At 41.8% G+C, this 27,510-nt stretch overlaps 1 protein-coding gene across 1 annotated transcript; it reads left to right on the top strand.

Moving 5' to 3' along the window:
• The first annotated feature begins 566 nt into the window (after positions 1–566).
• On the top strand, positions 567–26,327 carry NLRP9 (NLR family pyrin domain containing 9). Its single transcript, XM_027097461.1, has 10 exons — positions 567–846; positions 3,404–4,967; positions 8,073–8,232; positions 8,845–8,855; positions 17,504–17,641; positions 19,596–19,766; positions 22,101–22,271; positions 24,124–24,294; positions 24,697–24,867; positions 25,980–26,327. The coding sequence occupies exons 1-10, from the start codon at positions 567–569 to the stop codon at positions 26,110–26,112; spliced, it is 2,970 nt and encodes a 989-aa protein (XP_026953262.1). The 3' UTR covers positions 26,113–26,327.
• The last annotated feature ends 1,183 nt before the right edge of the window (positions 26,328–27,510 follow it).

Raw genomic sequence — 27,510 nt, 5'->3', positions numbered from 1 at the left:
TCTTTAGGCTTTTGATTTCTTTTTTTTTTTAAAGTCTTCAAAAGTTAGTCAGGCTAGACCAGAAACTGTTTTCCTTCAAGGAATGTTCAGTATAACATGGGCTTTTGAACTTTAGATAGACTGTCCCATGAGAACACAAGGTCAATAGTCAGTGCTTCTCAGAAGTGCCCGCAATACACAGTAGGGACACAAGGTCAGAAATACCCTAATTTTTCCTTGCCTGGCCACACTGATAAACCTCAAAGCTTTAGTATGATTTTAGGTAGTTAGAATGCTCCCTGACATTTGATTAGTATAAACCACATTTTTAGTTGCTAGCACTGAATTCACATACATGATTTCGGAATGTTGAGAAAGGATGGGGTACCTTCCCCAAGTGAAGCTGGGAAGATAGGTTTTAAACAAGAAATGCATGATATCCATCAGTTTAAGCCCCTTTACACTGCTGAGATTTAACTCCATAATGACATCATTCTTCCCCAGGTATCACTTAGTCCTTGTTTTTGAGGATCCTCCCCCCACTGCACCCCACTGGAGAAGTCCAAGCTCCACAATCCTGTGACGAGATGGCTGAATCTTTTTTTTCTGACTTTGGTTTGCTGTGGTACCTGGAGGAGCTCAAAAAGGAAGAGTTCTGGAAATTTAAGGAGCTGCTCAAACAAGAATCTCTGAAATTCAAACTCAAGCCAATCCCGTGGACCGAGCTAAAGAAGGCTTCACGAGAAAATCTGTCACAGCTGCTGAGCAAGCATTACCCAGGAAAACTGGCATGGGATGTGACCCTGAGTCTCTTTCTACTGATCAACCGGGGAGATCTCTGGACGAAGGCTCGGAACGAGATCAGACGTAAGTGTCATGAAAGGGATGCAGCGCAGGGACCCTTGGGGGAAGGTTGGTTTACTGGGAGCTCCTAATAATGAAGGTCACATTGTTAGTGTGTTAGTGGCCATGCCTCCATCAGTTGAGAATGTGTATAGGTCAGTAGGACGCTTGGAAATAGTAGAAGAATTGCAAGCCAACTCTGGTCATTCATGGGCCAGTGATGGACTGTGGATGAGTAGTGGCCTGAGACCAATCGTTCCTCTAAGTGTCTGCTCCCCATTTTTCTGTTCCAAGGTGAGTCAGTGCTATTCCAGGAGATGACCTGGGACTTAGTGTCTGCACAACCAGGACTGCTGAGATGGAATTCCATGATGGTTATTGTCCATCCTTTTTTTAAAAAATTTATGCAAACATTTTTTTATTGGAGTATAGTTGATTTACAATGTTGTGTTAGTTTCTCCTGTACAGCAAAGTGAATCAGTGATATATACACATATCCCCTCTTTTTTAGGTTGCTTCCCCATGTAGGTCACATCCTTTTGACCAGACCTGCACAAGAGACTGGGCAGAGTCCTAAGATGAGGAAATCATTATAGAGAACATATGCCCCTGGTGCTATAGGAAGAACTTTTTATGCATAATGTCTTTTCATTCTTACCACGGCTCTGAGGTTTACAAGTGAAAAAGATGCAGGTCAAACGGTGTCTCCTCATGTTAGATGACTTTTCCAAAAGGGACAGAGCTGACCCAAACCAGTTATTTTTGGCTCACTGATGGCTTGGTATCCTCCTCTGGGTGGATACACCGTTTTGTCTCCCCTCAGAAAATAAGATGAGTTGCGTTGTAAATACTGGCAAATAAAAGTGACAAAATATGAGACAAATCACCCATTAAAGTTTTTTTCTCTTTAAATATGTTCTTAGTTATTTTTAGTGTTTCACCTCAAACTGGAGTTCATGACCATAGAAGCTCTCCTGGCATTTCTATGTATTTTTCTGCTCTCCAGATTCTCCCTCTCATGTGTTCTCATGGCTTTATTATGATTTTTTAAAATTGAAGTATAGTTGATTTATAATGTTGTGTTAGTTTCAGGTGTACAGCAAAGTGATTCAGTCATTCATATATATATATATATATATATATATACGTACATACACATATATATATTCTTTTTCGTATTCTTTTCTCTTATAGGTTATTACAAAATATTGAGTATAGTTTCCAGTACTATACAGTAGGTCCTTGCTGGGTATTTATTTTATACATAGCAGTGTGTATATGTTAACCCCAAACTCCTAATTTATCCCTCCCCCTCCCTGAAATCACCCACTTTTATAAACAAATCTTCCTCTGTCCCAGAGAGAGAAAGGCTCCCTAATTTCCAAGACTCTTTTCCTAGTCACACATACTTAAACAAAACTAGCAATGCCCTTTGCTCAGAAGACATGCAGAAAGGCCTCACCTACCGTAGTTCATATTTCTTCAATGCAGGGTATGGTCCTTGTCTATGTTTGTAATTTGTTTATCTCCCCTAGTGCATAGCCTTGAACATGGAAGGTACATAATAAGGGCAGGTTGAAAGAATGACAGTTCAAGGGTGCATTTCTGAAATTAAATTGCAATCAGCATGGTCTTAACAGAAATAGTCTAGACTTTATGATTTCAAGTCAGACAACTGAGACAAACACCTGACCCAAATATCTGTTCATTAACCAAATTAGCTAAGTAACATAAACTCTCAACACTTTTCTGTAAAGTAGGCATAGAATGAATCTTAATGGGTTGTTGAAGAGATGGAAGATGAAGTACCGGTGACAACTTTCTCAGCCCCGATTCCTGGGTGGCCCTCAGTAAATAAATAGTAGTGCTTGTGAATTCTTGACTGGGGGGGCTAACACTCCTCTTCTAGTTTGAAACGTAATCCCCAAGTATTCACACTTTCTGTAGCCTGTAGCTCTGAGATGGGCTTCCAATCTTGATCAGGTGTTTCCACGGACATGAATTCAGATAGATTTTGGTCTTAACAAAACTGAGTTCAGGAGCCTGGTCCCATGTGGGCATATACATCAGTCTTTGCATGTGTGTCTGAGTAAATCTGTAGAGGTCAATCTGAGTCCCAAGGATGGAGTGTATTTTTTTTTTAATAAGGGCTTTGAGTTACTGTTTATTTTCATGGCCAAGCATGTGCATACATGCATATGTTTATTTTATTTTATTTTTAAAATTTATTTAAATGTATTTAATTTTTGGCTGCGTTGGGTCTTCGTTGCTGCGTGCGGGCTTTTCTCTAGTCGCGGTGAGCGAGGGCTACTCTTCATCGCGGTGCGCGGGCTTCTCATTGCGGTGACTTCTCTTGTTGTGGAGCACGGGTTCTAGGCACGTGGGCTTCAGTAGTTGTGGCATGCGGGCTCAGTAGTTGTGGCGCATGGGCTTAGTTGCTGTGTGGCATGTGGGATCTTCCCGGACCAGGGATTGAACCCATGTCCCCTGCAATGGCAGGTGGATTCTTAACCACTGTGCCACCAGGGAAGCCCTGGAGTGCATTTTTTAATTGTCTTCTATTCTGTCCCCGTTAACTCAGATAAGCTAAACCCATATAGAAACCACATGAAGAAAAAATTCCGAGACATATGGGAAAAGGAGACCTGCCTTGAAGTTCCTGAGGATTTCTACAAAGAAACCACAAAGGATGAATATGAACAACTGAATGCTGTCTACCTTACTGCAGACAAGCCTGGAAATCCCTCACCCACTGTGATCTTGCAAGGTCCTGAAGGAGTTGGAAAAACAACGCTTTTGAGAAAAGTGATGCTGGAATGGGCGGAGGGAAACCTGTGGAGGGACAGGTTCTCATTTGTCTTCTTCCTCAAAGGCAGTGAAATGAACAGTATTACAGACACGAGCCTAGTGGAGCTCATCTCCAGGGACTGGCCTGAGTCTTCAGAGCCCATCGAAGACATTTTTTCCCAGCCAGAGAGAATCCTGTTCATCCTGGATGGCTTGGAGGAACTGAAATTTGACCTGACGCTTGACGCTGACCTGTGCGGTGACTGGGAGAAGCAACGGCCAACGCAGATTGTCCTGAGCAGTTTGCTGCACAAACAGATGCTCCCAGAATCCTCTCTGCTTATCGCCCTAGGAAAGATGGGTATGAAAAAAAATTATTTCTTGTTGTGTCAGACAAAATGCATATGTCTCCCAGGATTCTCTGAACGCCAAAGGAAGCTGTATTTCTCCCATTACTTCCGTGAGAAGAATAAATCCTCCAGAGCCTTCAGTTTTGTGAGAGAGAAGAGACCGCTGTTTGTCTTGTGCAAAAGCCCGTTTGTTTGCTGGTTGGTTTGCACTTGCTTGAAGTGGCAGCTGGAGAAAGGCGAAGACCTGGAGATTGCCTCTGAAAGCATCACTTGTTTGTATGTGTCCTTCTTGACAAATGTATTCAAAGCAGCAAGTGGGAACTGTCCACCTAAGCAGAACAGAACCCGACTACAAAGCCTGTGTACCTTGGCTGCAGAGGGAATGTGGACTCGCACGTTTCTGTTTTGCCCTGGGGATCTCAGGAGGAATGGGGTGTCTGAATCCGACACCTCGATGTGGGTGGACGTGAGACTTCTTCAGAGGAGCGGCAACTGCTTGACCTTCATCCACACGTGTGTCCAAGAATTTTGTGCCGCCCTGTTCTATCTGTTCAAACGACCCAAGGACCGGCCTCACCCAGTCATTGGAAAGGTGACCCAGTTTGTCACAGCAGCCATGAGCGAAGCCTGCTCCCATTTGTCCTGGATGGGGCTGTTCCTGTTTGCATTTTCAACTGAAAAAATAACAAACATGCTGGAGACATCTTTTGGTTTTCCACTGTCCACAGACATAAAGCAGGAAGTAACTCAAAGCCTTGAAACTTTAAGTCAGTGTGACCCCGGTAAGATGGTGGTGAGTTTCCAGGAATTGTTCAATTGTTTGTTTGAGACCCAGGACCAAGAATTTGTAATCCAAGTGATGAATTTCTTCAAAGAAATTGACATTTATATTGGTACCATTGAAGAACTGACAGTATCTGCGTTCTGTCTGAAACATTGCCAGAGTTTGCAGAAATTTCACCTGTGTATAGAAAATGTCTTTTCAGATGAATCTGGATCCATCTCCAAGTGAGTCCACCTATTAATTCTCTCCCTCTAACCTACACACACACCATATATATATTTAGCTTGCTCCAATCCCCAAGGGGTATTTCATAAATCACTGTATTTTTGTACTTAAAAACATGGCTTTTGTAGTCAGAAAGACGTTGATTTGAGTTCTCGTACTGCCATTTGCTAGCCGTGTGGCCATGAACTGTGTTTCTTAAGTATTTCTGTCTGTATCATCAGGGGTAAATGTCTTCATAGGGCCAATGTCAAGTTGAAAGGTAAGCAGTTTTTATTGTTGCCAGGACCATGCTGCTTTTTTCCCCTTCCCGTAGCATTTTAGCATATCCTGGTGAATCCACTGGGAAGGGACGCTCGGAAGCTTATGCCTAGTTTCCTCTGGATTTTGCCCATGTGTCTTTTCTCTTTGCTGATTTTAGCTTGTATTCTTTCATCAGGCTCAGGCTACCAGCTCACACTTCAGCTCTCAAATACATACCCCCTTTCATGGTCTTTTTTTTTTTTAATTAAAGTATAATTCCCTGGCGGTCCAGTGGTTAAGACTCCGCGCTTCCACTGCAGGGGCATGGGTTTGATCCCTGGTTGGCGAACTAAGATCCCACATGCTGCATGGCCTGGCCAAAGAGACAAAAAGTATAATTAACATACAACATTATTAGTTTCAGGTGTACTACATAATTTTCAGTATTTGTATATACTGTGGAATGATCACCATAGTAAGTCAAGTTAACATCTGTCACCATACATAGTTACAGAATTTTTTTTCCAGTGATGAAGACTTTGATATACACCCCAATGTTCCTAGCAGCCTTGTTTATAATAGCCAAGTTATGGAAGGAACCTAAGTGTCCATCAACAGATGAATGGATAACCAGATGTAATATTTATAGATATTGTCAGATATATGGAATATTACTCAGCCATAAAAAGAATGAAATCTTGTCATTTGTGACAACATGGATGGATCTGGAGGGTATTAAGCTTGGTGAAATAAGTCAGAGAGAGAAAGACAAACGCTGTACCTTTTCACTTACATGTGGAATCGATTCAAGACAAAACAAATGAGCAAACATAAGAAAACAAACAGTATAGATACAGAGAACAAACAGTTCCCACAGGGGAGAGGAGGATGGAGAGGGGGAGGGACAAAATAGGTAAAAGGGACAAAGAGGTATGAATTAGCCATTATGAAATAAAGAAGTCACACGGATGTAATCTACAATGCAGGGAAGAAGTCAATATTTCATCCTAACATAGTATAGTGTATAACCTATAAAAATAGCAAAGCACTATGTTGTACACCTGACGTCCATATCATATTGTAAATCGATTGTTGTTCAACAAACTGAAAAAAAGTCATGCAGAACAGCAAGACAGAGAGATCTACTCTCTCAGAAGCTTTCAGATATGCAATTTGGTATTATTAACTGTGGTCTTTACATCCCTGCGACTTATTTATCTTACATCTACCTGTACAGTCATGTTTTTGGACACAGTTCCTCGTTTGCGGATGGGCCACCAAATATCAACCTTTGTCCACATAACAGTTGAGTGTTGTCACCCCAAAGAGGAGGAAACAGAGGCAGAATAATGTTGAATGCTTGCCCAGTGTCACATAACCCACAAGTGTTTCAGATGGGGCTTGATCCTGGTCGCCCTGGCCTCACGGCTCACTTCTTTGACCGCCATGCATGTTGACTCAGTGCATCTGACTGCTTCTCTCCCTGTTCAGGTTTGACTGTGACTGTCAGCTTTGAGGGCCTCTGGGAATGGTGTTCTCCTGTGTTGAAAATGTCTTTTTTTTGTTTTTTTACCTGCATTCTTTTTAAAATTTATTTTATTTTTATTTATTTAATTTTATTTTTTTGCGGTACGCGGGCCTCCCACTGCTGTGGCCTCTCCCGTTGTGGAGCACAGGCTCCGGACGCGCAGGCTCAGCGGCCATGGCTCATGGGCCCAGCCGCTCCGTGGCATGTGGGATCTTCCCGGACCAGGGCACGAACCCGCGTCCCCTGCGGACTCTCAACCACTGCGCCACCAGGGAAGCCCTGCATTCTTTTTTTTTTTTTTAAATTTATTTTGTATTGGAGTATAGTTGGTTAACAATGGTGTGTTAGTTTCAGGTGTACAGCAAAGCGATTCAATTACACATGTATCTATTCTTTTTCAAATTCTTTTCCCATTTAGGTTATTACAGAATATTGAGCAGAGTTCCCTGTGCTATGCAGTAGGTTCTTATTTGTTATCTATTTTATATACAGTCGTGTGTATATGTCAGTCCCAAACTCCTACTTTATCCCCTCCCCACCTTTTCCCCTTTGGTGACCATAAGTTTGTTTTATAAGCCTGTTGAGTCTGTTTCTGTTTGTTTGTTTTTCTGTTTCTGTTTTGTAATAAGTTCATATGTATCATTTTTTAAAGATTCTGCATATAGATGATATCATATGATATTTGTCTTTCTTTGACTTACTTCACTTAGCATGATTATCTCTAGGTCCGTCCATGTGGCTGCAAATGGTATTATTTCACCCTTTTTTATGGCTGAGTAATATTCCATTGTATATATGGACCATATCTTTTTTTTTAATATGAACAGCTTTTTAAAAAATATTTATTTATTTAGGCTGTGCCAGGTCTTAGTTGTGGCACGTGGGATCTTCATTGTGGCATGTTTAGTTGTGGCATTCAGGATCTTTAGTTGCGGCCTGTGGGCTTCTTAGTTGCAGCATGTGGGGTCTTAGTTGCAGCATCAAACTCTTAGTTGTGGCATGCATGTGGGATCTAGTTCCTCGACCAGGGATCGAACCTGAGCGCCCTGCATTGGAGGTGCAGATTCTTACCCACTGGGCCACCAGGGAAGTCCCTGGACCACATCTTCTTCATCCGTTCATCTGTCAATGGACATCTAGGTTGCTTCCACATCCTGGCTATTGTAAACATTGCTGCAATGAACACTGGGGTGCCTGTGTCCTTTTGAACCATGGTTTTCTCCAGATACATGCCCAGCAGTGGGATTGCTGGGTCCCATGCTAGCTCTGTTCTTAGTTTTCTAAGGAACTAGTTGAATTGAGCCGCTGGAGAATCACGGTGTTTGTCTTCCTGTAGTACCATCGAGAAGCTCTCCCTCTGGCGGGATCTCTGCTCCGCATTTACTGCCAGCGAGAACTTCCAGATGTTAGATTTGGACAACTGTCAGTTCGACGAGGCCTCCCTGGCGATTCTCTGCAGGACGCTGGCTCAGCCTGTCTGTAAACTCCAGAAGTTCGTGTAAGTCGGATCTTCACCTATTCTTTAAGTCAATAGCAGGGTGGCATTCTTTCTACTCTGTCTTCTTTTGAAAACCCAAGCTACAATCCAGTGTTTCAAAAGAAAATGCTGAGTGCTTTCCTTGATTCAAATGTTTTACTCAGTGAGACACAAACTGTGGACAAACAGGGAGACTTTAAAACTGAATGTGGTCAAGAAGCTCAGCTCCCAGTAGCTACAGCTCAGGTTACAAAGCCTGGATGAGAAAGGACATTTTTTTTTCTGCTGTGAGTGGTCCCTAGAACTATACCTTCCTTCCCATGGCATCAGCTCACTTGTGCACAGCCAGTTAGCTGGGGAGTTGCAAGTTCATGCCGACTTGGAGAAATCTTAAGTTTGTTTAAGAAGCAGAATCGGCATTTTGAGGAAATCGGTTTTACCATTGTGTTACAAGACTGCGTGTGTTTTGGTGTAGGGATGTGTTTGAACTGTGGCCCCCGTTTCCATTTCTCTGTAACAGATGTTTTAACTATAGTGACGTGTACAATAAAACTTGCTTGGGGAACCTAAGAGGGAACAGTCCTGGTGGTTGTTGGTGATGTTTGCTGGGATGATGATGGACTCAGAATAGATGTTTCCCAGGTAACGCAGGAGGAGGGTGCTGAGGACAGGTGGGAAAAGAGCCTGAAGTTCATAAAAGAGAAAAATAAGAAGAGCACAGAGAATAGGTAACACGTATAGAACACTTCTTTGGCACAGAGATGGTTGCTTAATATTAATTTTCTCCTCTGTCTTTGAACCCTCATGACAATCTTGTCATCACCCTTTTACAAAACATGTACCAGAAGCACAGAGAAGCTCACAGTCCTTCTCTGATGTCCTGGTCCAAAGCGGGTTGGAAAAGAATGTCCAGACACAAGGCAGAATGTAAAGAAGACAGAATTTATTAGAGGGAAGTGTCACTACCAGAACAGCGGGCGGACTTCCCAGTAGTCTGGGAGAGTCGGGCCCGTACATGTGCTATTGATCAGTTTTTATAGCCAGAAAACAAAGGAATGGTCCGAGGTGAAAATTTCGTGTACTGACTGGTCGAGGCACATATAGCTTCCTTCTATAGGGTGGGAGTGGGGCAGGCCAGATGCCTTTCCTTATTTGGGACAGGTCCTGTTGCCCAGGTGGGCGTCACCCAGGTGGGCTCAGGAATTTCAAAACCATCGCAACAGGGTGGGGTGGGCGATTAAGAGTCCAGAAGGGGGTGTAACGCTGAAACTTTTTCAGACAGCGTCATGCTTTGTCCTTGAAGCACCATTGTCCTTGGACCACATCTGATACTTTTTTTTTTTTAGAGTAAAAAGAATGCTTTTTATTAAAGGTAAGGAGGCGTTTCTCTAGTGGAGAGACTGCATTTATGTACAGAAATACTTTTTTTTCTATGTATATTTTTTAAAGTTAATTTTTATTTTATATTTGAGTATAGTTGATTCACAATGTTTTGTTAGTTTCAGGTGTACAGCAAAGTCATTCAGTTATACATACAGTCATTCTTTTTCAGATTCTTTTCCCACATAGATTATTACAGAATACTGAGTAGATTTCCCTGTGCTATACAGTAGGTCCTCGTTGGTTATCTATTTTATATATAGTAGTGTGTATATGTTAATCCCAAACTCCTAATTTATCCCTCCCTCCACCCCCTTTCCCCTTTGGTAGTAACCATACGTTTGTTTTCGAAATCTGTGGGTCTGTTTCTGTTTTGTAAATAAGTTCATTTCATTTGTATCATTTTTTAAAGATTGCACATATATTTGTCTTTCTCTGACTTACTTCACTCAGTATGACTATCTCTAGGTCCATCCATGTTGCTGCAAAAGGCATTATTTTGTTCGTTTTTATTGCTGAGTAATATTCCATTGTATATATGTAACACATCTTCTTCATCCATTCCTCTTTCAATTGACATTTTGGTTGCTTCCATGACCTGGCTATTGTAAATAGTGCTGCAATGAACACTGGGGTGCATGTATCTTTTTGAATTATGGTTTTCTCTGGGTATATGCCCAGTAGTGGGATTGCTGGGTCATATGGTAGTTCTATTTTTAGTTTTTTAAGGAACCTCCATACTGTTCTCCATAGTGGCTGCACCAATTTACATTCCCACCAACAGTGCAGGAGGGTTCCTTTTTCTCCACACCCTCTCCAGCACTTATTGTTTGTAGATTTTTTGATGATGGCCATTCTGACTGGTGTAAGGTGATACCTCATTGTAGTTTTTTTTTTTATAAATTTATTTATTTATGTATTTACCTTTGGCTGTGTTGGGTCTTTGTTTCCGTGTGTGGGCCCGCCCCAGCTGTGGCGAGCGGGGGCCACTCTTCATCGCGGTGCGCTGGCCTCTCACCATCGCGGCCTTTCTTGTTGTGGAGCACAGGCTCCAGACGTGCAGGCTCAGCAGTTGTGGCTTACAGGCCCAGTTGCTCCACGGCATGCGGGATCCTCCCAGACAAGGGCTTGAACCCGCATCCCCTGCACCGGCAGGCAGACTCTCAAACCACTGCTCTACCAGGGAAGCCTCCTCATTGTAGTTTTGATTTGCATTTCTCTAATAATTAGTGATGTTGAGCATCTTTTCATGTGTTTCTTGCCCATCTGTATGCCTTCTTTGGAGAAGTGTCTATTTAGGTCTTCCGCCCATTTTTTGGTTGGGTGGTTTGTTTTTTGATGTTGAGCTGTACAGCTATTTGTATATTTTGCAGATTAATCCTTTGTTGGTTGCTTCGTTTACAAATATTTTCTCCCATTCTGAGGGTTGTCTTTTTGTTTATGGTTTCCTTTTCTGGGCAAAAGCTTTCAAGTTTAATTAGATCCCATTTGTTTATTTTTGTTTTTATTTTCATTACTCTGTGAGGTCGAGAGATTTTTTTTAAATAATAAATTATGCCTTGAAGTCTTTTTCATGATTTCCCATCATTAGGAAAATATTCAGAATCTGAGCTTTTCCCTTCTTTCTCTCTGGTTTATCCTTCACCTGCTTCCCCATCGTATGCTATGGCCCACGGAACTTAACTTTCTTTCAAACCCCTGACCGAGCTCATTCCTGACTCAGAATGTTTGTTCCAGCTGCTCTCCTTTCCGGTCAGTCTTTCCCTAGACTTTCACCAGGCAAGCTCTTTCAAATGCCTTCTCTGACCACCCTTCCCCCCAGTTAAGCAGCCCAGACCCCCAGCCCAGCCACTCTAGAACCTCATCCTATGTTTGATTTCAGTATCAGTTATGAAATTGCCACTCTTCTGTTGTAATTGCCTCCAAGCAGAAGGTAAGCTCTGGGTTCTGGGTCCTGGACTGTCATATTCGTGTCTATATACACCCAGCACCCTGGTATCTAGTTGGAACTTAAGTATTTGTCCAGTGAAGAGAATGAACAGGTAGTTTGGCGTGATTGCAGAGATTAAGGATTGCTCTTTGAAGTGAGAAGATCTTGAGTTAGTAAGTAGCTCTTTGACCTGGAGCACCCTTGAAATGCCTTGCCTTTCTTTTGCTACCTATTTCCCACCTTGTACCATCTATCTCCCGTGTAGATACCATGTGGTATCAGGTTGTAACTGACAAGCGTGTGCCTCTTTTAGAAACATTTGCCAATTTCTTAGCTCATTCTTGCTTCTGTGACTCATTGTTTCCAGCTGAATTCATTGTGCATCCTATGTCACTATACCAAGAGCTTTTCCAAGAGTCTCTACCGGGAGCAAATTTGAGTCAAAAGTTTGAGTAAACTTGAGTCTAAAACCGTGTCCCTTGCAAATGTATCCTTTAATGATGAGAATACATGTTGAATATTAAACCTTTTTTCCCTTGTTTCTTTGAATTCTATTGATTTTTTTCTTAAATTCAGCCTTTTTTTGAACATCTTTATTGGAGTATAATTGCTTTACAATGTTGTGTTAGTTTCTGCTCTATAACAAAGTGCATCAGCTATATGTATGCATATATCCCCATATTGCTCCCTCTTGCATCTCCCTCCCACCCTCTCTATCCTACCCCTCTAGGTGGTCACAAAGCACCAAGCTGATCTCCCCGTGCAATGCAGCCGCTTCCTACTATCAACTCTTTTAAAAAAACAATTTTTTGGGGGGTGGGGGCACACCATGTGCTTGTGGGATTTTAGTTCCCCAACCAGGGATAGAACCCAGACCCTCCTCAGTGAAAGCACAGAGTCCTAACCACTGGACCGCCGGGGAATTTCCTTAAATTCAGCTTTGCAGATGTAGATTTTTTCCCAGTTTTTATCAAGGTGTAATTGACATAGAACATTGTATTCACTTTAGGGGTAATTGACATAGAATTGTATTCATTTTAGGTATAATTGACACAGAACATTGTATTCATATTAGGTGTAATTGACATAGAACATTGTATTCATTTTAGGTGTAATTGACATAGAACATTGTATTCATTTTAGGTGTAATTGACATAGAACATTGTATACATTTTAGGGGTAATTGACATAGAACATTGTATTCATTTTAGGGATAATTGACATAGAACCTTGTATTCATTTTAGGGGTACATTGTGATGATTCGATACATGTATATATTGCAGTGATCACCACAAGAAGTTTATTTAGTTAACATGTATTGCCCTACATGTGTAGTTACAATTTTTTTTTTCTTGGGATGAGAACTTTTAAGATCTACTCTCTTAGGAACTTTCAAATATATAATACAGTGTTGTTAACAATAGTCACCATTAGACCCCCAGGACTTATTTATCTTATAACTGGAAGTTTATAACTTTTGACCACTTTCTACCATTTCATCCTCTCAACCCACAATCTCTGGCAACCACCAAATATTTATGTTTAGTGTCTTTCTAAGATCCCATATAGAAGTGAGATCATATAGTGTCTTTCTCTGAATTATTTCACTTGCAGATGTAGAGATTGATCATTTCCATTGTTCAGTTATAGATCATCTTCTAAAAAAAATCCTCGGTTTTGGTAGTGCTTAGGTTTCTTGTTTATCCCTAATAGTCTCCAAATTTCAATATTATGGATCCCTGTGGGAATTTTGTTTAACCTAATTTCTGGCTCTCACTGGGGCCCTTTCAATCTTAGAACTGACAAATGATTAATAAAGAAAATAATTTGGGGGAAGGCTTGTGCTTAAGTTTAGGAAAACGATCAGGATGGCTTATCTCTGCTACAGTAGGGAGGTAAAACTTGAAACCATCCCTTTTAACATCAACAAGATAAACTTCAGATTTTTATAGAGTTAGGACCCAAAATGTGAAGAAAAGATTAGCAAGCTTATAAAATATTTTTATATCAATGATTATTCATTGTGTCCGGTTTTTACACTAACCATTGTTTGATTCACTTACTCCATCAAGGTAAGAGCTCTTTAAATCTCAGGCAAAGAGATTAAATGTCCACTTAGCTCTCACTATAGCACTCAGCATGTCCGGCAACTATTACAGGTATTTCACAGGATTAGCTCATTATATGCCTTTAATTACTTAATGAGGTGGTCAGTCTCAGTACCTCCTGGTACACACTAGAAAACCACAACCTGGGAGGATTCAGAAACATGCCCAAGGTCACACAGATGGCAAGAGGTGGAGCCAGGAGTTGAACTCATCAGCCTGGCTCCAAGGTTGCATGGTTCTCAGTTCACCAACATTATAAGTTGCTGATGGTTGAGATTCTGCTCTTCTTGCTTTTTTTTTTTTTTAATTTTTATTGGCATATAGTTGATTTACAGTGTTGTATTAGTTTCAGGTGTACAGCAAAGTTAATCAGTTATATATATATACATATATCCCCTTTTTTTTTAGATTCTTTTCCCATATAGGCCATTGCAGAGCATTGAGTAGAGTTCCCTGTGCCAGACAGTAGGTCCTCATTAGTTATCTGTTTTATATACAGTAATGTGTGTGTGTCAGTCCCAATCTTCCCATTTATCCCTCCCCTTCTTACCCCCCTTTTTGTTCTGTTAACTTTTTCCTTAACTCTAAGGAAAGCAAGAAAACCCCAACAAACTGCGTTACTGCCAACACTTCCATTTTAGTCTGTCTCCTTTCCAAGAGGTTGCTGATACGCGCTGATGATGTAGATGGTGACAATTATTGATTAGATGTTCACCCTTGTGGTTGTTTTCCCACCGTTTGTCTGCTGGCTCAACGCTTACTGCCGGCCTGGTGTCGGAGTCCACTGCAGCTGCCCGGCCTGTGAATCACGGTGTGTTCAGTGGCAAGGTGGCTCAGAGGACCTGCTGACGCCCCCATTTCTCACAGGTGTCACCGGCACATCAAGGGCCTTCCCTGTCTTTCCATGGTAGCACTTCTCCTTGTTCACTGGGCCAGCCTGTCTTCTCCTGACAGTACTAACCCCCTCCCTCAAATCCCTACAAGTCCTACCCTGCTGTCCTGGGCTGCATCCATCTCTGGGCAGGAAGTGCCTTGGGTATTGCTCATACGCTTAGGGCATCACTCTGCCAGGAATTCCCACAAGTCTTCCAGGCTGTTGTGTCCCTCACACCTGTCTTTTATTTCTGGCCAATGCATAATTCACATTTTAGTGCTTGAACATGGCAGAATATTTACTTTGTTATTTCTCAAAGTCGATTAGGAGGGGAGAAGTCAGGGTACACTTAATACATGACACCGAGAGCCACGCTGTGTGGCATGTATTTATAAGTCATATATAAATTTTTAAAAAGTATATATATATTATACATTTAATATATGTTATTAAAAAATCAAAACCTAGGACTTCCCTGGCAGTCTAGGGGTTAAGACTTCTTCCAGTGCAGGGGGTGCGGGTGCAGGTTCCATCCCTGGTCAGGGAGCTAAGATCCCACATGCCTCATGGCCAAAAAAACGAAACATAAAAAAGAAGGAATACTGTAACAAATGTGGGATAGGGACGGTGGGAGGGAGGGAGACGCAAGAGGGAAGAGATATGGGAACACATGTTTATACATAACTGATTCACTTTGTTCTAAAGCAGAAACTAACACACCATTGTAAAGCAATTATACTTCAATAAAGATGTTAAAATAATAATAATAAACAACCTACTAAACAAATGGGTGAAAAAATATATAAGTAAATCAATAAAGTAAGTGCAAATAAAAGATAATGAAAAAAAATGATCCACATCCAAAAAAAATCTTAAAAAAAAAACCCTAAAAAATCAAAGCCTGATCATGTTCCAGGAACTATAATAAATCATGATTTCTTAACCATCATGACCCTCTCTACTTGTTTCATGAAGAAACTCCACCATTAAGTTAATTTGCCCAACCTTGCAAAATATCCAGGGGAAAAGCAAATATTCTAATGTGGTTTTCTCTATCTCAGGAGCCTGAGTCTTGAACCATGACCTGTTGGGTTGGTTACAAATTTCGTTTGGGTGTTCCTGTAACATCTTACAGAAAACCTGAACGAACTTTTTGGCTGACCCAATGTATTGTCTCCTTTGTATTTATTTTATTTTTTATTTTAACTTTTAAAAATTGTCTCCTTTAAAAAGAAATCCGTTTTTTTTAAACTCAGAAATTTTATTTCAGTACGAATTTCAATAGTAGATCATATGTTCAATATAAATTCAACCCAAGTTGTTACTTTCTATTTTTAGCTACTAGTAATTCTATTTATTTATTTTTTAAAATTTGTATTGGAGTATAGTTGCTTTACAATGTTGTGTTAGTTTCTACCACACAGTAAAGTGAATCAGCTATATGTATACATATATCCCCTCTTTTTTGGATTTCCTTCCCATTTAGATCACCACAGAGCACTGGGTAGAGTTCCCTGTGCTATACAGCAGGTTTTTATTAGTTATCTATTTTATACATATTAGTGTATATATGTCAATCCCAATCTCCCAGTTCATCCCACCCCCACTTCCCCCCTTGGTGACCATGTTTGTTCTCTACATATCTGTCTCTGTTTCTGCTTTGCAAATAGGTTAATCTGTACCATTTTTCTAGATTCCACATATAAGCGATATTATACAATATTTGTTTTTCTCTCTCTGACTGACTTCACTCTGTATGACAGTCTCTAGGTCTGTCCACATCGCTGCAACTGGCACTATTTTGTTCTTTTTCTTTTAAAAATTTATTTATTTATTTATGGCTGCGTTGGGTCTTCGTTGTTGCGCATGGGCTTTCTCTAGTTGTGGCGAGTGGGAGCTACTCTTCTTTGCGGTGCGTGGGCTTCTCATTGTGGTGGCTTCTCTTGTTGTGGAGCACAGGCTCTAGGCAAGTGGGCTTCAGTAGTTGTGGCGCACAGGCTCAGTAGTTGTGTTGCCCTGGCTTAGTTGCTCCGCGGCATGTGGGATCTTCCCGGACCAGGGCTCGAACTCGTGTCTCCTGCATTGGCAGGTGGATTCTTAACCACTGCGCCACCAGGGAAGTCCCCTATTTTGTTCCTTTTTCTTTTTTTTTTTTTTTTTTTTGCGGTACATGGGCCTCTCACTGCTGTGGCCTCTCCCATTGCGGAGCACAGGCTCCGGACGCGCAGGCTCAGCGGCCATGGCTCACGGGCCCAGCCGCTCCGCGGCATGTGGGACCTTCCCGGACCGGGGCACGAACCCGTGTCCCCTGCATCGGCAGGCGGACTGTCAACCACTGCGCCACCAGGGAAGCCCTTTTGTTCCTTTTTATGGCTGAGGCATATCCCATTGTATATATGTACCACATCTTCTTTATCCATTCCTCTGTTGATGGACATCTTATAGAAAACCCAAGCAAACTTTGCGGCCGACCCAATATATTGCCTCCTTTTTATTTATTTTATTTTTTATTTTAGCTTTTACAAATTGTCTCCTTTTAAAAGCAACCTCAGTTTCTAAACAGGAGTGGAGCCTTTCCTTGGGAAAGAGTCTGGCTTGGCACACAGTAATATGAATACGTGTGTCTCTGTTGGATGGGAAGCACCGAGCCAGGCCTGGGATGCAAGGAGGTCCACACATGGTATTTCTCCCCTCATGGTGCTTAGAGGTTAATATGGGGTAAGTTTGATTCTCTTCCCTTATAGCATCTGTGGTAGTATTCAGAAGTGGAAGGACTTCGCAGAAACAGGCACCATCTCATCTGGCGTCTGAAGATCCCGGAGAGAATTTATAGGCAGCAGTAACCAGATACCCAAAAATAAATTTTGGGAGCCTAAGCATGGAAAGTAGGAAGAACTGTGCAACAGGTATTTTGCTCTGTGCTTGGACTTCATTGCATGAGTTACCGTATTTCCTCATCTTTTGCAGGTATAACTTTGCTTCGAACCTTTCAAATAGCCTATACTTCTTTAAGGCCATTCTTCATAACCCTCATTTGAAATACCTGAACCTCTATGGCACTGGCCTCTCCTATATGGACGTCAGGCAGCTGTGTGAGACGCTGAAACACCCAGTGTGTAACATAGAAGCACTGCTGTAAGTCTCAGGGTTGTCCACGATATATTTTTTTTCCAGTGTGAACTTTGCAGTTCGAATATGCCCATTTTCTTTCGTGTCTTTGTCTCTTACTTATTTCACCACTTCCATCTCAATATCGGTAGACCTCCTAGTAAGATGAGGATGGATGGATTCTAAAGGACAAGGCTTCCTCTCAGGTCTGTCCCGTCTTTCCTTTCTCTGGTACTCACCTGAATTACTTCTCATGGACACCTTATCTGATTCTCCTTGGCTCTGCTCCCAACCGACCATACCAAAACCGTAACTCCAATTTCTTTTTCCTGAAGATAGAGAAACTTAAAATGAGAAAGTTTACGGATGATCACAAGTGTGATCTTGTAACTGCCAGATGAGAACGTTGAGGCTGGAGGGAAAGTGATTTGCCCAAAGTCACTTCTTCATCTTGAAAATGATCTGGGATGCCCTTAGCGTCACTGGGTGATTTCTTAAACAGGCTCAATCCCTTTTTCAGCAGGAAGAACAAAAGGGAGTAACAGAAGTAGCAATAAACAAAAACAACTCATTAAACCGACCAAGAGAATACACTGTTCTCTCCACCAGTAATATGATAATCACATACACTTGGTTAATTTCACCTGTCAAGATTCATCAGGAGAGACAGGGTCCATGAATAAGAGTTGTTTGAACATACAGCCTTGCTATTGACCCTATCTAGCATTCTAGCTGTTTCCGTATCATAACAATTCTTTTCTTCTACACTAGCTCTCTCTACTCAGGGGGAGCTTACAAAATTCCTTAGTATTGGCCCTGTTTCACATTATGCCATTGGCATAGAGTGTTTCATTTTACATGGTTAGCATAAGACTTGGGTAACAGATCTAGGAAACCAGGAGTCAGTTGTACACAGCTTATAGGTAGAATCTTTGCTTCTTTGGGGCAGACCAACTGTGCTCTTGCCTTCAGTTTGGTATTTTGGGAGTGGGAAGTCCTCAAAATCAGGTTCTCTCCAGCCCAATAATTCTCAACAGAGGATAGTTTCATCCTCTGTTAGGAGGTGTCCATATCTAGAGACTTTTTTTTTTTTCATAGCAAGGAAGATTTCATTTAAGATGATCGCGGGACTTCCCTGGCGGTCCAGCGGTTGAGACTTCACCTTCCAATGCGGGGGATGTGGGTTCGATCCCTAGTCGGGGAACTAAGATCCCACATGCCTTGCTCCAAAAAGCCAAAAAACATAAAAAATAGGGGCAATATTGTAACAGAGTCAATAAAGACTTTAAAGATGGTCCACATCAAAAAAATTTTTTTTAATTAAAAAAAAGATTTTGCAGTAGGAAGGAGTTAAGACTATTGCAATAGGAAAGAAAGTTGAACTCACTCTGCTCACACAGAAGAGGGGTGAGCTAGTGGAAAAAGCACTTTAGGGAGGAGGTTATTCTAAATGATTAGGTCACTAGTGTTTGTTAACTGTGGAGACAGTTTTGATGGTCATGATTACATGGGAAGGATGCTCTAGACATCTGGTGGGTGGAGGTCAGGGATGCTGTTCAACATCCTACAACACACAGGAAGCCCCCACAGTAAGGAGTGATCTAGCCCACAGTGTCAGCAGTGCTGAGGTTGAGAAACCTGCTCTAGCCCATGAGATGTTCTTTTAAGCTGCATTAAGGCTCAGACCAGGGTTTCTCAACCTTATCACTACTGATGATAAATAATCAGATAATCAGACTCATTGAGGTCCAGATCATTCTTTGCTGTGGACGGCTGTCCACAGCATTGTTGAGAAGCACGGGCTCAGACGTTTTCCTAACTTACTGCTTTCCTAAAGCAATAAGGGATCCGTGAGGAAAGTCATGTAATTACATCCGTGCTTTTACAAAGTCTGGAGCTGGCGGGTGCAGGATCAGGAGCCAGGATGTGGTCCAGGGTCGGTTGTGCATACGCCATTCCACCACATGTGTCTCTCGTGTAGGTTGGGAAAATGTGACATCACGGACGAAGCCTGCGAAGACATCGCCTCTGTTCTCGTCCATAACAAGAAGCTGAAGCTTCTCTCCTTGGTAGATAATCCCCTGAAGGACGAAGGAGTGAGGGTGTTGTGTGACGCCCTGAAGGATCCAGCCTGTGCCCTGGAGGCACTGCTGTGAGTCAGCATGGGGGAGGGGAGGCCTGGGGGAGGGGGCAGACGGCAGAGCATGCCCATGGACCCTGAACGGTCCAGCAGAATGGAGCAGATACAAATATTTGCCCCACAGAGGAGCCACGAGGTTGAATTCAAGAGTTGTAAGACTAGCCCTTAGACGCCTGGCATCTAATTTGGAGCCCAGTAAATCTTGGTTATCACGAAGAAGGATGATGTCTCTGTAGGTGTACTGGGGGCTGGGGAGAGGGACAGTATAAATAATGAAGAAAAAGGAATTCATGTGATTACTTGCCGGTGTGGGGTTGCATAGGTTCTAGGTTATCGCTGGGAACAATGTCTCCACTTCTTTCTTGTTGCTAAGATATAAAACAAACTGCTTCCTTGTTAGGGGCAAGAGAAAGGGTTTTCTATTTACCCAGTGAGGCCACAGGAGAAACTCAATGCTAAATAAAAAAATGCCTTAAAGTAGGGTACAGGTGCAAGAACACCCAAGTCTATGGAAGCGAATAAGTCGTCTAGAAACAAAACTTTTCTTTGTGTGTATGTGCATGCACAGGTGTGTATGTAGACCTATGTATAACATACCCACCCAAAGTGGTATTTACCGTAGAAGGTGAGAGTATTATTGCTCAGATGACTTTTTAGACTGTAAGGGAAAATCCAAACTAAAATAAGGTCCAGGAACATTAAACATTAAAACCAAACTATTAAAAAAATAAGGAACAAACTCTGCACTATAAAGATTAGACCAAAAAATCTTCAGCGGTACAAAGAAATGACATATTGGAAGATGAAAGGATTTGGCTATTAAATCCTGTGTGATATTATACAATAAGTAGAATTAAAGTGTATTCAACAACTGGTCACTTAACCGGGCTGTGTTTATCTAAGAGTTCTTCAAAATACATCATTTAAATTTTTTGTTGTTTTTAAACTTGAATCTTTATTCCTTAAAAATGAAAGACTCCTAAAGATGCAAGAAAGTCACTAGTAATTTTAAAAGAAAAAAATGTTCAACCCATTTTTTTAAACTTACTTTGAACTAGTTTCAAAATAAAAACTAGACTTGCAGAAAAGTTGGAAAAATAGCACAAAAATTCTCTTATAGCCCTTACCCCAATCCACTAATGTTCAACCTGTTTTTAGTAGTTAATATTTTTAATATTTAAATGTTTAATACCCTTTGAAACAAAAGCACAAATTTAAAAAATATATTCCACTTGGCCAGAATTCTGCAAAATGGGTAAATTTATAGTATGATCGAAAGCACTAAGTTTTTTTTGCAAAGTAGGTTGCCTGATAAATCACGAAACAAATGAAAAGTCTATTTAATAATAAACCTCAGAACTTCCAAAAATTTTTGATGCAAGGTGTTAATTCCGTGTAACTTAAAATGGCAGAAAGTATAAAAATACAAATGCAGAGATTCAGGAAATGTATAATTGTAGGGTCATGGAACCATCAGAGATTATATTATGTAACCATTAAAGTCTTAATTTTTTTAAATGTTAGAGAAAGCATATTTCATCAAAAAAAGTAGGAATCAGTTGCTTATTGTCTGATTTCAAAAATTCAAAAACTGAAAGGGAAAACCCACCATGAGTGAGTAGTGTTTGCTAATCAAAGAATTGAGTATACTTCCTGCCAAAGGTGACATTCTGAGATGCCCCTGAAGGGGCCAGGGAGGTAACGGGAGTCGGTGGGTGGATGGGGGAGCTGGTGGAGTGAGGTGAACTGGACCGTGCCTGCCCCACCCAAGGTGGGTTCCTGATCCTTTCCACCTGTTATTTGCCACGTAACCATCTGCTGTGGAGTCCCAGGTATCTGGCTTGTGTGTGATAGTTAGAAGTGTAGAATTCCGCATGAAATGTCAGCTAAACCAACTCTATTCAGAGGTCATATTCAGTCTTGATCTGCCCGGTTGCAACTTGTATCATATGTTTCCCTCTATTTTCTAAATTCCCAACAGTGAGTAGACAAGAACTCACAACCACAAATATTTTTAAATAACATTTTAAAAGAAGAATGTGAAATAGGATGTTGTCCAGCTATTATAAATAATAAGCACACTGTGTCACAGAGAAGGGATGATTTTGTCCAAGTTCATCCAGCTGGTGGTGATCTGACTTGGAACTGGGATCCGAGATTCCGTTCCCCAGTTTGGGACCCTGTAGTCCACATCCTTCTGTATTTCCACACCTGCTGCACGTTTTAATCCTCCTGTTTTTTCTAAGTGACCACGAAGTACAAGAAAGTTTTTACATGGAGTTTCATGAAAATATGACCCTATAGAGCTTAAGTAGGTTGACGGATGAAGTATGTGTGTCTTTGCAGATTGACGTACTGTTGCCTCACCTCTGTAGCCTGCGACTACATCTCCCAGGTCCTTCTGTGCAACAAATCCCTGTCTTTTCTCGATCTGGGGTTAAATTTCCTGGAAGATGATGGAGTGATAACGCTGTGTGAATCACTGAAACACCCGAACTGCAACCTAGAGGAGTTGTGGTAGGTCTGGCTGTGATTTGCTTGAATGTCAGCGTTTCCTTCTTGGCTGTTGGCATCCTGGGAAGGAAACAGGAAGGGGGGAAAAGCATGGAGTCTGCTGAAGAAAAAAAAAACAAACTAGGCTACATGTTTACCCCACGTGATATCTCTGGGGCTCGCTGATGGGTGTGTGTCTTGACTCTAGGGCTTGTCAGGACTCGGTAGGGTCTGCTACTCTGGAGTTGGGTCTCTGACCTTGGAAAGACCGGAAATGGAGTCCCAAGTGCCCTCAACTAGCTGTGTGAACTTGTGAGGGTTCCTCACCTCTCCCCAAGTGTAACCTGAGGATAATTATATTTCCCACCTCAAAAGATGGAGGTGGGGTGGTGGGATGAACTGGGAGATCGGGATCGACATATATACACTCCTATGTATAAAATAGATAACTGATGAGCACCTGCTGTATAGCACAGGGAACTCCACTTCTCTGTACAGTAAAAACTAACACTGTAAAACAACTATACCTCAATTAAAAAACAAAGATGGAGGCGACCACTGGGAATAATGCACATAAAGTGCTATCATCGCTGGCTGGCCCATCGGAGCACGCAGTGAACAGGCACAGCCTGAGGATCAGTCGTTCCTTTTACCGGGCGGATGAGGTAAATCGGTAAACGAAACCCTTTGTCGTCCCTGTTTCCACGGAGTGGCGTGTACACACACAGATACACATACACCCACGTGCAGGCACACACCTGTGAGTGTGAAGTTGCCAGTATGTGTGCATATCTGCATCTATCGTGGTTTCTCAGTCAGCACTATTGACTATTTTAAATTAATTTTTACTGGAGGAGAGTTGATGTACAGTGTGGTGCTGGTTTCTGCTGTGCAGCAAAGTGGATCAGTGACACATATATCCGCTCTTTTTTATATTCTGTTCCCGCAGAGGTCATTACAGAGTATTGAGTAGAAGTCCTGTGCTAGACAGTAGGTCCTTATTAGTTATCTAGTTTATATATAGTAGCGTGTATACGTCAATCCCAATCTCCCAATTTATCCCTCACCCCTCTTTTCCCCCTGGTAACCATAAATTTGTTTTCTACAACTGTAACCCTATTTCTGTTTTGTAGATAAGTTCATTTATACCCTTTTTTTAGATTCCGCATATAAACAATATCATATGCTATTTGTCTTTCTCTGTCTGACTTACTTCACTCAGTAGGACAATCTCTAGGTCCATCCATGTTGCTGCAATGAACATAGGGTTGCACGCATCTTTTTGAGCTGTGGTTTTCGCCAGATATAAGCCCAGGAGTGAGATTGCTGGGTCATATGGAAGTTCTGCGTCATGAGCTTGGGGGCAGGAGATACATAGGAGATATAATATGAAATAGTGAGTCCTCAGCGTGGTGACATTTGTACAGAGACTTGGAGGGAGTAAGGGGGCAGCCCCGCTGGTATTTGGACCAAGAGTATGACAGGCAGCAAGAGCAGAGGCCCCAGGGGGAGAGACCAGGCAGCACAGGAGAGACAGGAGAACTGCAGGGAGCCTGGGCAGAGTGAAGAAAGTGGAGAAGTGGAGACGTTGTTTCATCTCTACCATCATCATCATCTTAGGAGTACATGAGTATTTCTACCTTTACAGGAATAAGTGAACATAAGTGAAGCCATTCCAGATTGGACCTCATGATCGTATATATTTGTGTGTATATGGACCTCATGGTCGTATATATTTGTGTGTATATGGACCTCATGATCGTATATATCTGTGTGTATATGGACCTCATGGTCGTATATATTTGTGTGTATATGGACCTCATGATCGTATATATTTGTGTGTATAGGAGAATTTTGTGTATTTTTTTTTCTCCAGGTTGGTGGGCTGTTGCTTCACTTCTGTTTGCTGTGTGGACCTCGCTGCTGTTCTTATTCACAGTGAGAAACTAAAAACCCTGAAACTAGGGAACAATAAGATATATGATGCTGGTGTCAAACAGTTATGTGAAGCTTTGAAGCATCCTAAGTGTAAATTAGAGACTCTTGGGTGAGTGTCCAGTGATGTTGGGAAAGCTTACCTACTTCAAGAAGAGGAAAAGCTAGAGGATTAAAGGGATGAAGGGGAAGCATGTTTGAAAACAAGTGTGTCTGGAACAATCTGATAAGTAAAATGCCAGCCGTGAAACCAGGGTTTGCTCACGCCTGGCACGGCTGATAGCTGGGGCTGGGTGGTTCTTTGCTGTGTGGGGAAGCGGGCTGTGCATTGTGGGATGTTTAGCTGCATCTCTGGCCTCTCTCCACCCATGAGATGCTAGTAGCACTCCTCGTGTGTGTCAGATGTCTCCAGACACTGCCACATGTGCCCCCGTGGAGGAGGACGTGTCTAGATGGCAAAGTCACCTCTCAGAGGCGTGGAATCCGCATTTCGAGGTGGTGTTTCCCCGTGCAGGTTGGAGATGTGCGAACTCACCTCTGCCTGTTGTGAGGACCTGGCCTTGGCTTTCACTCTCTGCAAATCACTGAGGTGCATGAACTTGGAATGGATTAGCATGGACCGTGATGGGGCGGTGGTGCTGTGTGAAGCCTTGATCAGGCTGGAATGTGGCCTGCAGACGCTTGGGTGAGTGGACACTGTTTCCCCCGGTGGTGAGTGACCTCAGAGGGAGGTTAGACTGCCGTGGGTTTGCCCCGCATGGGCATGGTTCACATTTGGGCTGGAGATTTCTTTGCTATGCGGAGCTGTCCTGTGCATCACAGGAGGTTGGGTAGCATCTCTGGTCGCTGCCCACACATTCCATTCCCCGGGACACCTCCCTCCAGTCATGATGATCAAAAATGGAAACTTCAGGGACTTCCCTGGTGGTCTAGTGGTTAGGACTCTGCATTTTCGCCGCTGTGGCCCTGGTTCAATCCCTGGTTGGGGAACCGAGATCCTGCAAGCCAAGTGGCCAATAAAAACAAAACAAAACAAAACAAAAAACTTCAAAATTGCGGAGAGACAAGATTTTAATTGTTCAATCAAAAGAGAGAGATTGTGCAGTATGATAGAGGTGTTAGTTAACGCTGTGGTGGTAATCATTTTGCAATACGTAAACGTATCAAACCAATGCATTGCACACCTTAACCTAACACAATGTTGTATGTCAATTATATCTCAATGAAATTTTAATTAACTAACTTTTAAAAAGAATGCCTATCACATCTATTCCCTGAAAATTTTTTAAAGGCTCCTGGCATTGTCAAATGTCCCCCGAGAGGCAAAATCACCCCCAGGCAAGAATGATGGCTTTCCTGTAAACACCATCTCCTATTTACCTTGCCCACAAAGACGTAACCCCAGCTCAGAGCTGGAAGGGGTTCCGTAAAGGACCGAGCGGAGTCTTGACCCAGAAGTACATTTCCTCAAGAGTAGCAGTTAATATTGTTTGGAACATTATGTTTGCATTTAGAGCGTGTGTAGTTGATGTCTGTAGAATGAATATGTGAATGCCTTCCGTTTGCCCCGACCCCGATGACCTGCAGAGGATAAACAAAACGGTTCACATTCCTCTTCCTCACTTTCCTAGTCTCTAGGAAAGTTTCGTGCATTCTTTGCACAGTCAGTACAACTCTCCCAGCCGTTTCTAGGAAAGAGTGGAGAGGAAGTAGCCACTGGGGTGTAGAGAGGCCAACCATCATGGGTCAAGTCAAGAAAACTCTTTTTTTTTTTTTTTTTTTTTTGTATTTTCCCAGCCTGAATAAATCTTCCTATGATGAGGAAATTCAGATGCTGCTGACAGAGGTAGAAGAGACGAACCCCCAGCTGACCATTTCACACAGTCTCTGGACTGATTACGAGCACAGGATCAGGGGTGTGATTGGCTGACAGGGAAGGTCCTGAAGTAATCTTCTCACAAAGGCTTCCCCTTGGTCGCAATGGGCGTTTCTCCTCCTGACACACCCTGTCCTGTAAATTGTTCGCCAGGGCAGTGGGGACTGTAATTTCAGAGCTCTTCCTTCACAGTATTCTAGCAATATGATTGTGGGATGTGCTGTCTGTGCCTAAGTCCTCTATGCCCCATCTTTAAAGTTCCCATCCTGCCTCACAATGTTTAGAAGAACAAATACATTAAATGGGTAAACACTTGGGAAAGCATGACTTTATTTTCTTACCGGACATCTTGGGATGTAGGAACTTGGATTTGAAGGAAGCACAATCCTCTGACACTTCTGACGTAGAACTGCTGCTAGAATGTATCTATAGATTTTAGAATTTATTCACTGCATCTAACATCCCAACAGGACCTTTCATTTTTAGTTTGTTCAAATTTACTTTTCATCAGTTTTCGGGTTTAGTAAAAAAGTATATTTCCAGATCACTACTTATCCTTTAGCATATGCTACTCCATTTTTTAAAAAATTCGGTATTTTTCAAATGTATCTACACAGTTTAATTCAATGTTTTCTTTTTCAAATACACATTAATACCTCACTGTCATCATCAAACATTGCCTAATTCTCTATTGCCTCTACAATAAATTATTAATGCCTTACTGGCCCTATATAGAGTTTTATTTTTGTTGAGTATAATACATTTTAAAGATTTATTTTATTGAAGTGTTAGTTGATTTACAATGTTGTGTTAATTTCTGCTGTCCAGCAAAATGACTCAGTTATACATATATATACATTTTTTTTTAACATCTTTATTGGAGTATAATTGCTTTATAGTGTTCTGTTAGTTTCTGCTGTATAACAGAGTAAATCAGCTATATGCATACATATATCCCCATATCCCCTCCCTCTTGCATCTCCCTCCCACCCCTCTAGGTGGTCACAAAGCACGGAGCTGATCTCCCTGTGCTATGCGGCTGCTTCTCACTAGCTATCTGTTTTACATTTGGTAGTGTATATATGTCCATGCTACTCTCTCACTTCGTCCCAGCTTACCCTTCCCTCTCCCTGTGTCCTCAAGTCCATTCTCTATTCAGTCTGCATCTTTATTCCTGCCGCTAGGTTCTTCAGAACCATTTTTTTTTTAGACTCCATATATATGTGTTAGCATATGGTATTAATTTTTCTCTTTCTGACTTACTTCACTCTGTATGACAGACTCTAGGTCCATCTACCTCACTACAAATAGCTCAATTTCGTTTCTTTTTATGACTAAGTAATATTCCATTGTATATATGTGCCACATCTTCTTTATCCATTCATCTGTCGATAGACACTTAGGTTGTTTCCATGTCCTGGCTATTGTAAATAGAGCTGCAGTGAACATTGT

This window comes from Aethalodelphis obliquidens, unplaced genomic scaffold, assembly GCF_003676395.1.
Source record: "Aethalodelphis obliquidens isolate GAN/ISIS:26980383/991018 unplaced genomic scaffold, ASM367639v1 scaffold113, whole genome shotgun sequence".
NCBI lineage: Eukaryota > Metazoa > Chordata > Mammalia > Artiodactyla > Delphinidae > Aethalodelphis > Aethalodelphis obliquidens.
This window is presented reverse-complemented; position numbering and strand designations above follow the sequence as displayed.

Bases quoted from the DNA above. Each gene is read 5' to 3' on its own strand.
- NLRP9 (XM_027097461.1), top strand. From the start codon at position 567: ATGGCTGAATCTTTTTTTTCTGACTTTGGTTTGCTGTGGTACCTGGAG. The intron at 22,272-24,123 runs GTAGGTCTGGCT...TTTTTTCTCCAG, and splicing joins TGCAACCTAGAGGAGTTGTG to GTTGGTGGGCTGTTGCTTCA. The intron at 24,295-24,696 runs GTGAGTGTCCAG...TTCCCCGTGCAG, and splicing joins TGTAAATTAGAGACTCTTGG to GTTGGAGATGTGCGAACTCA.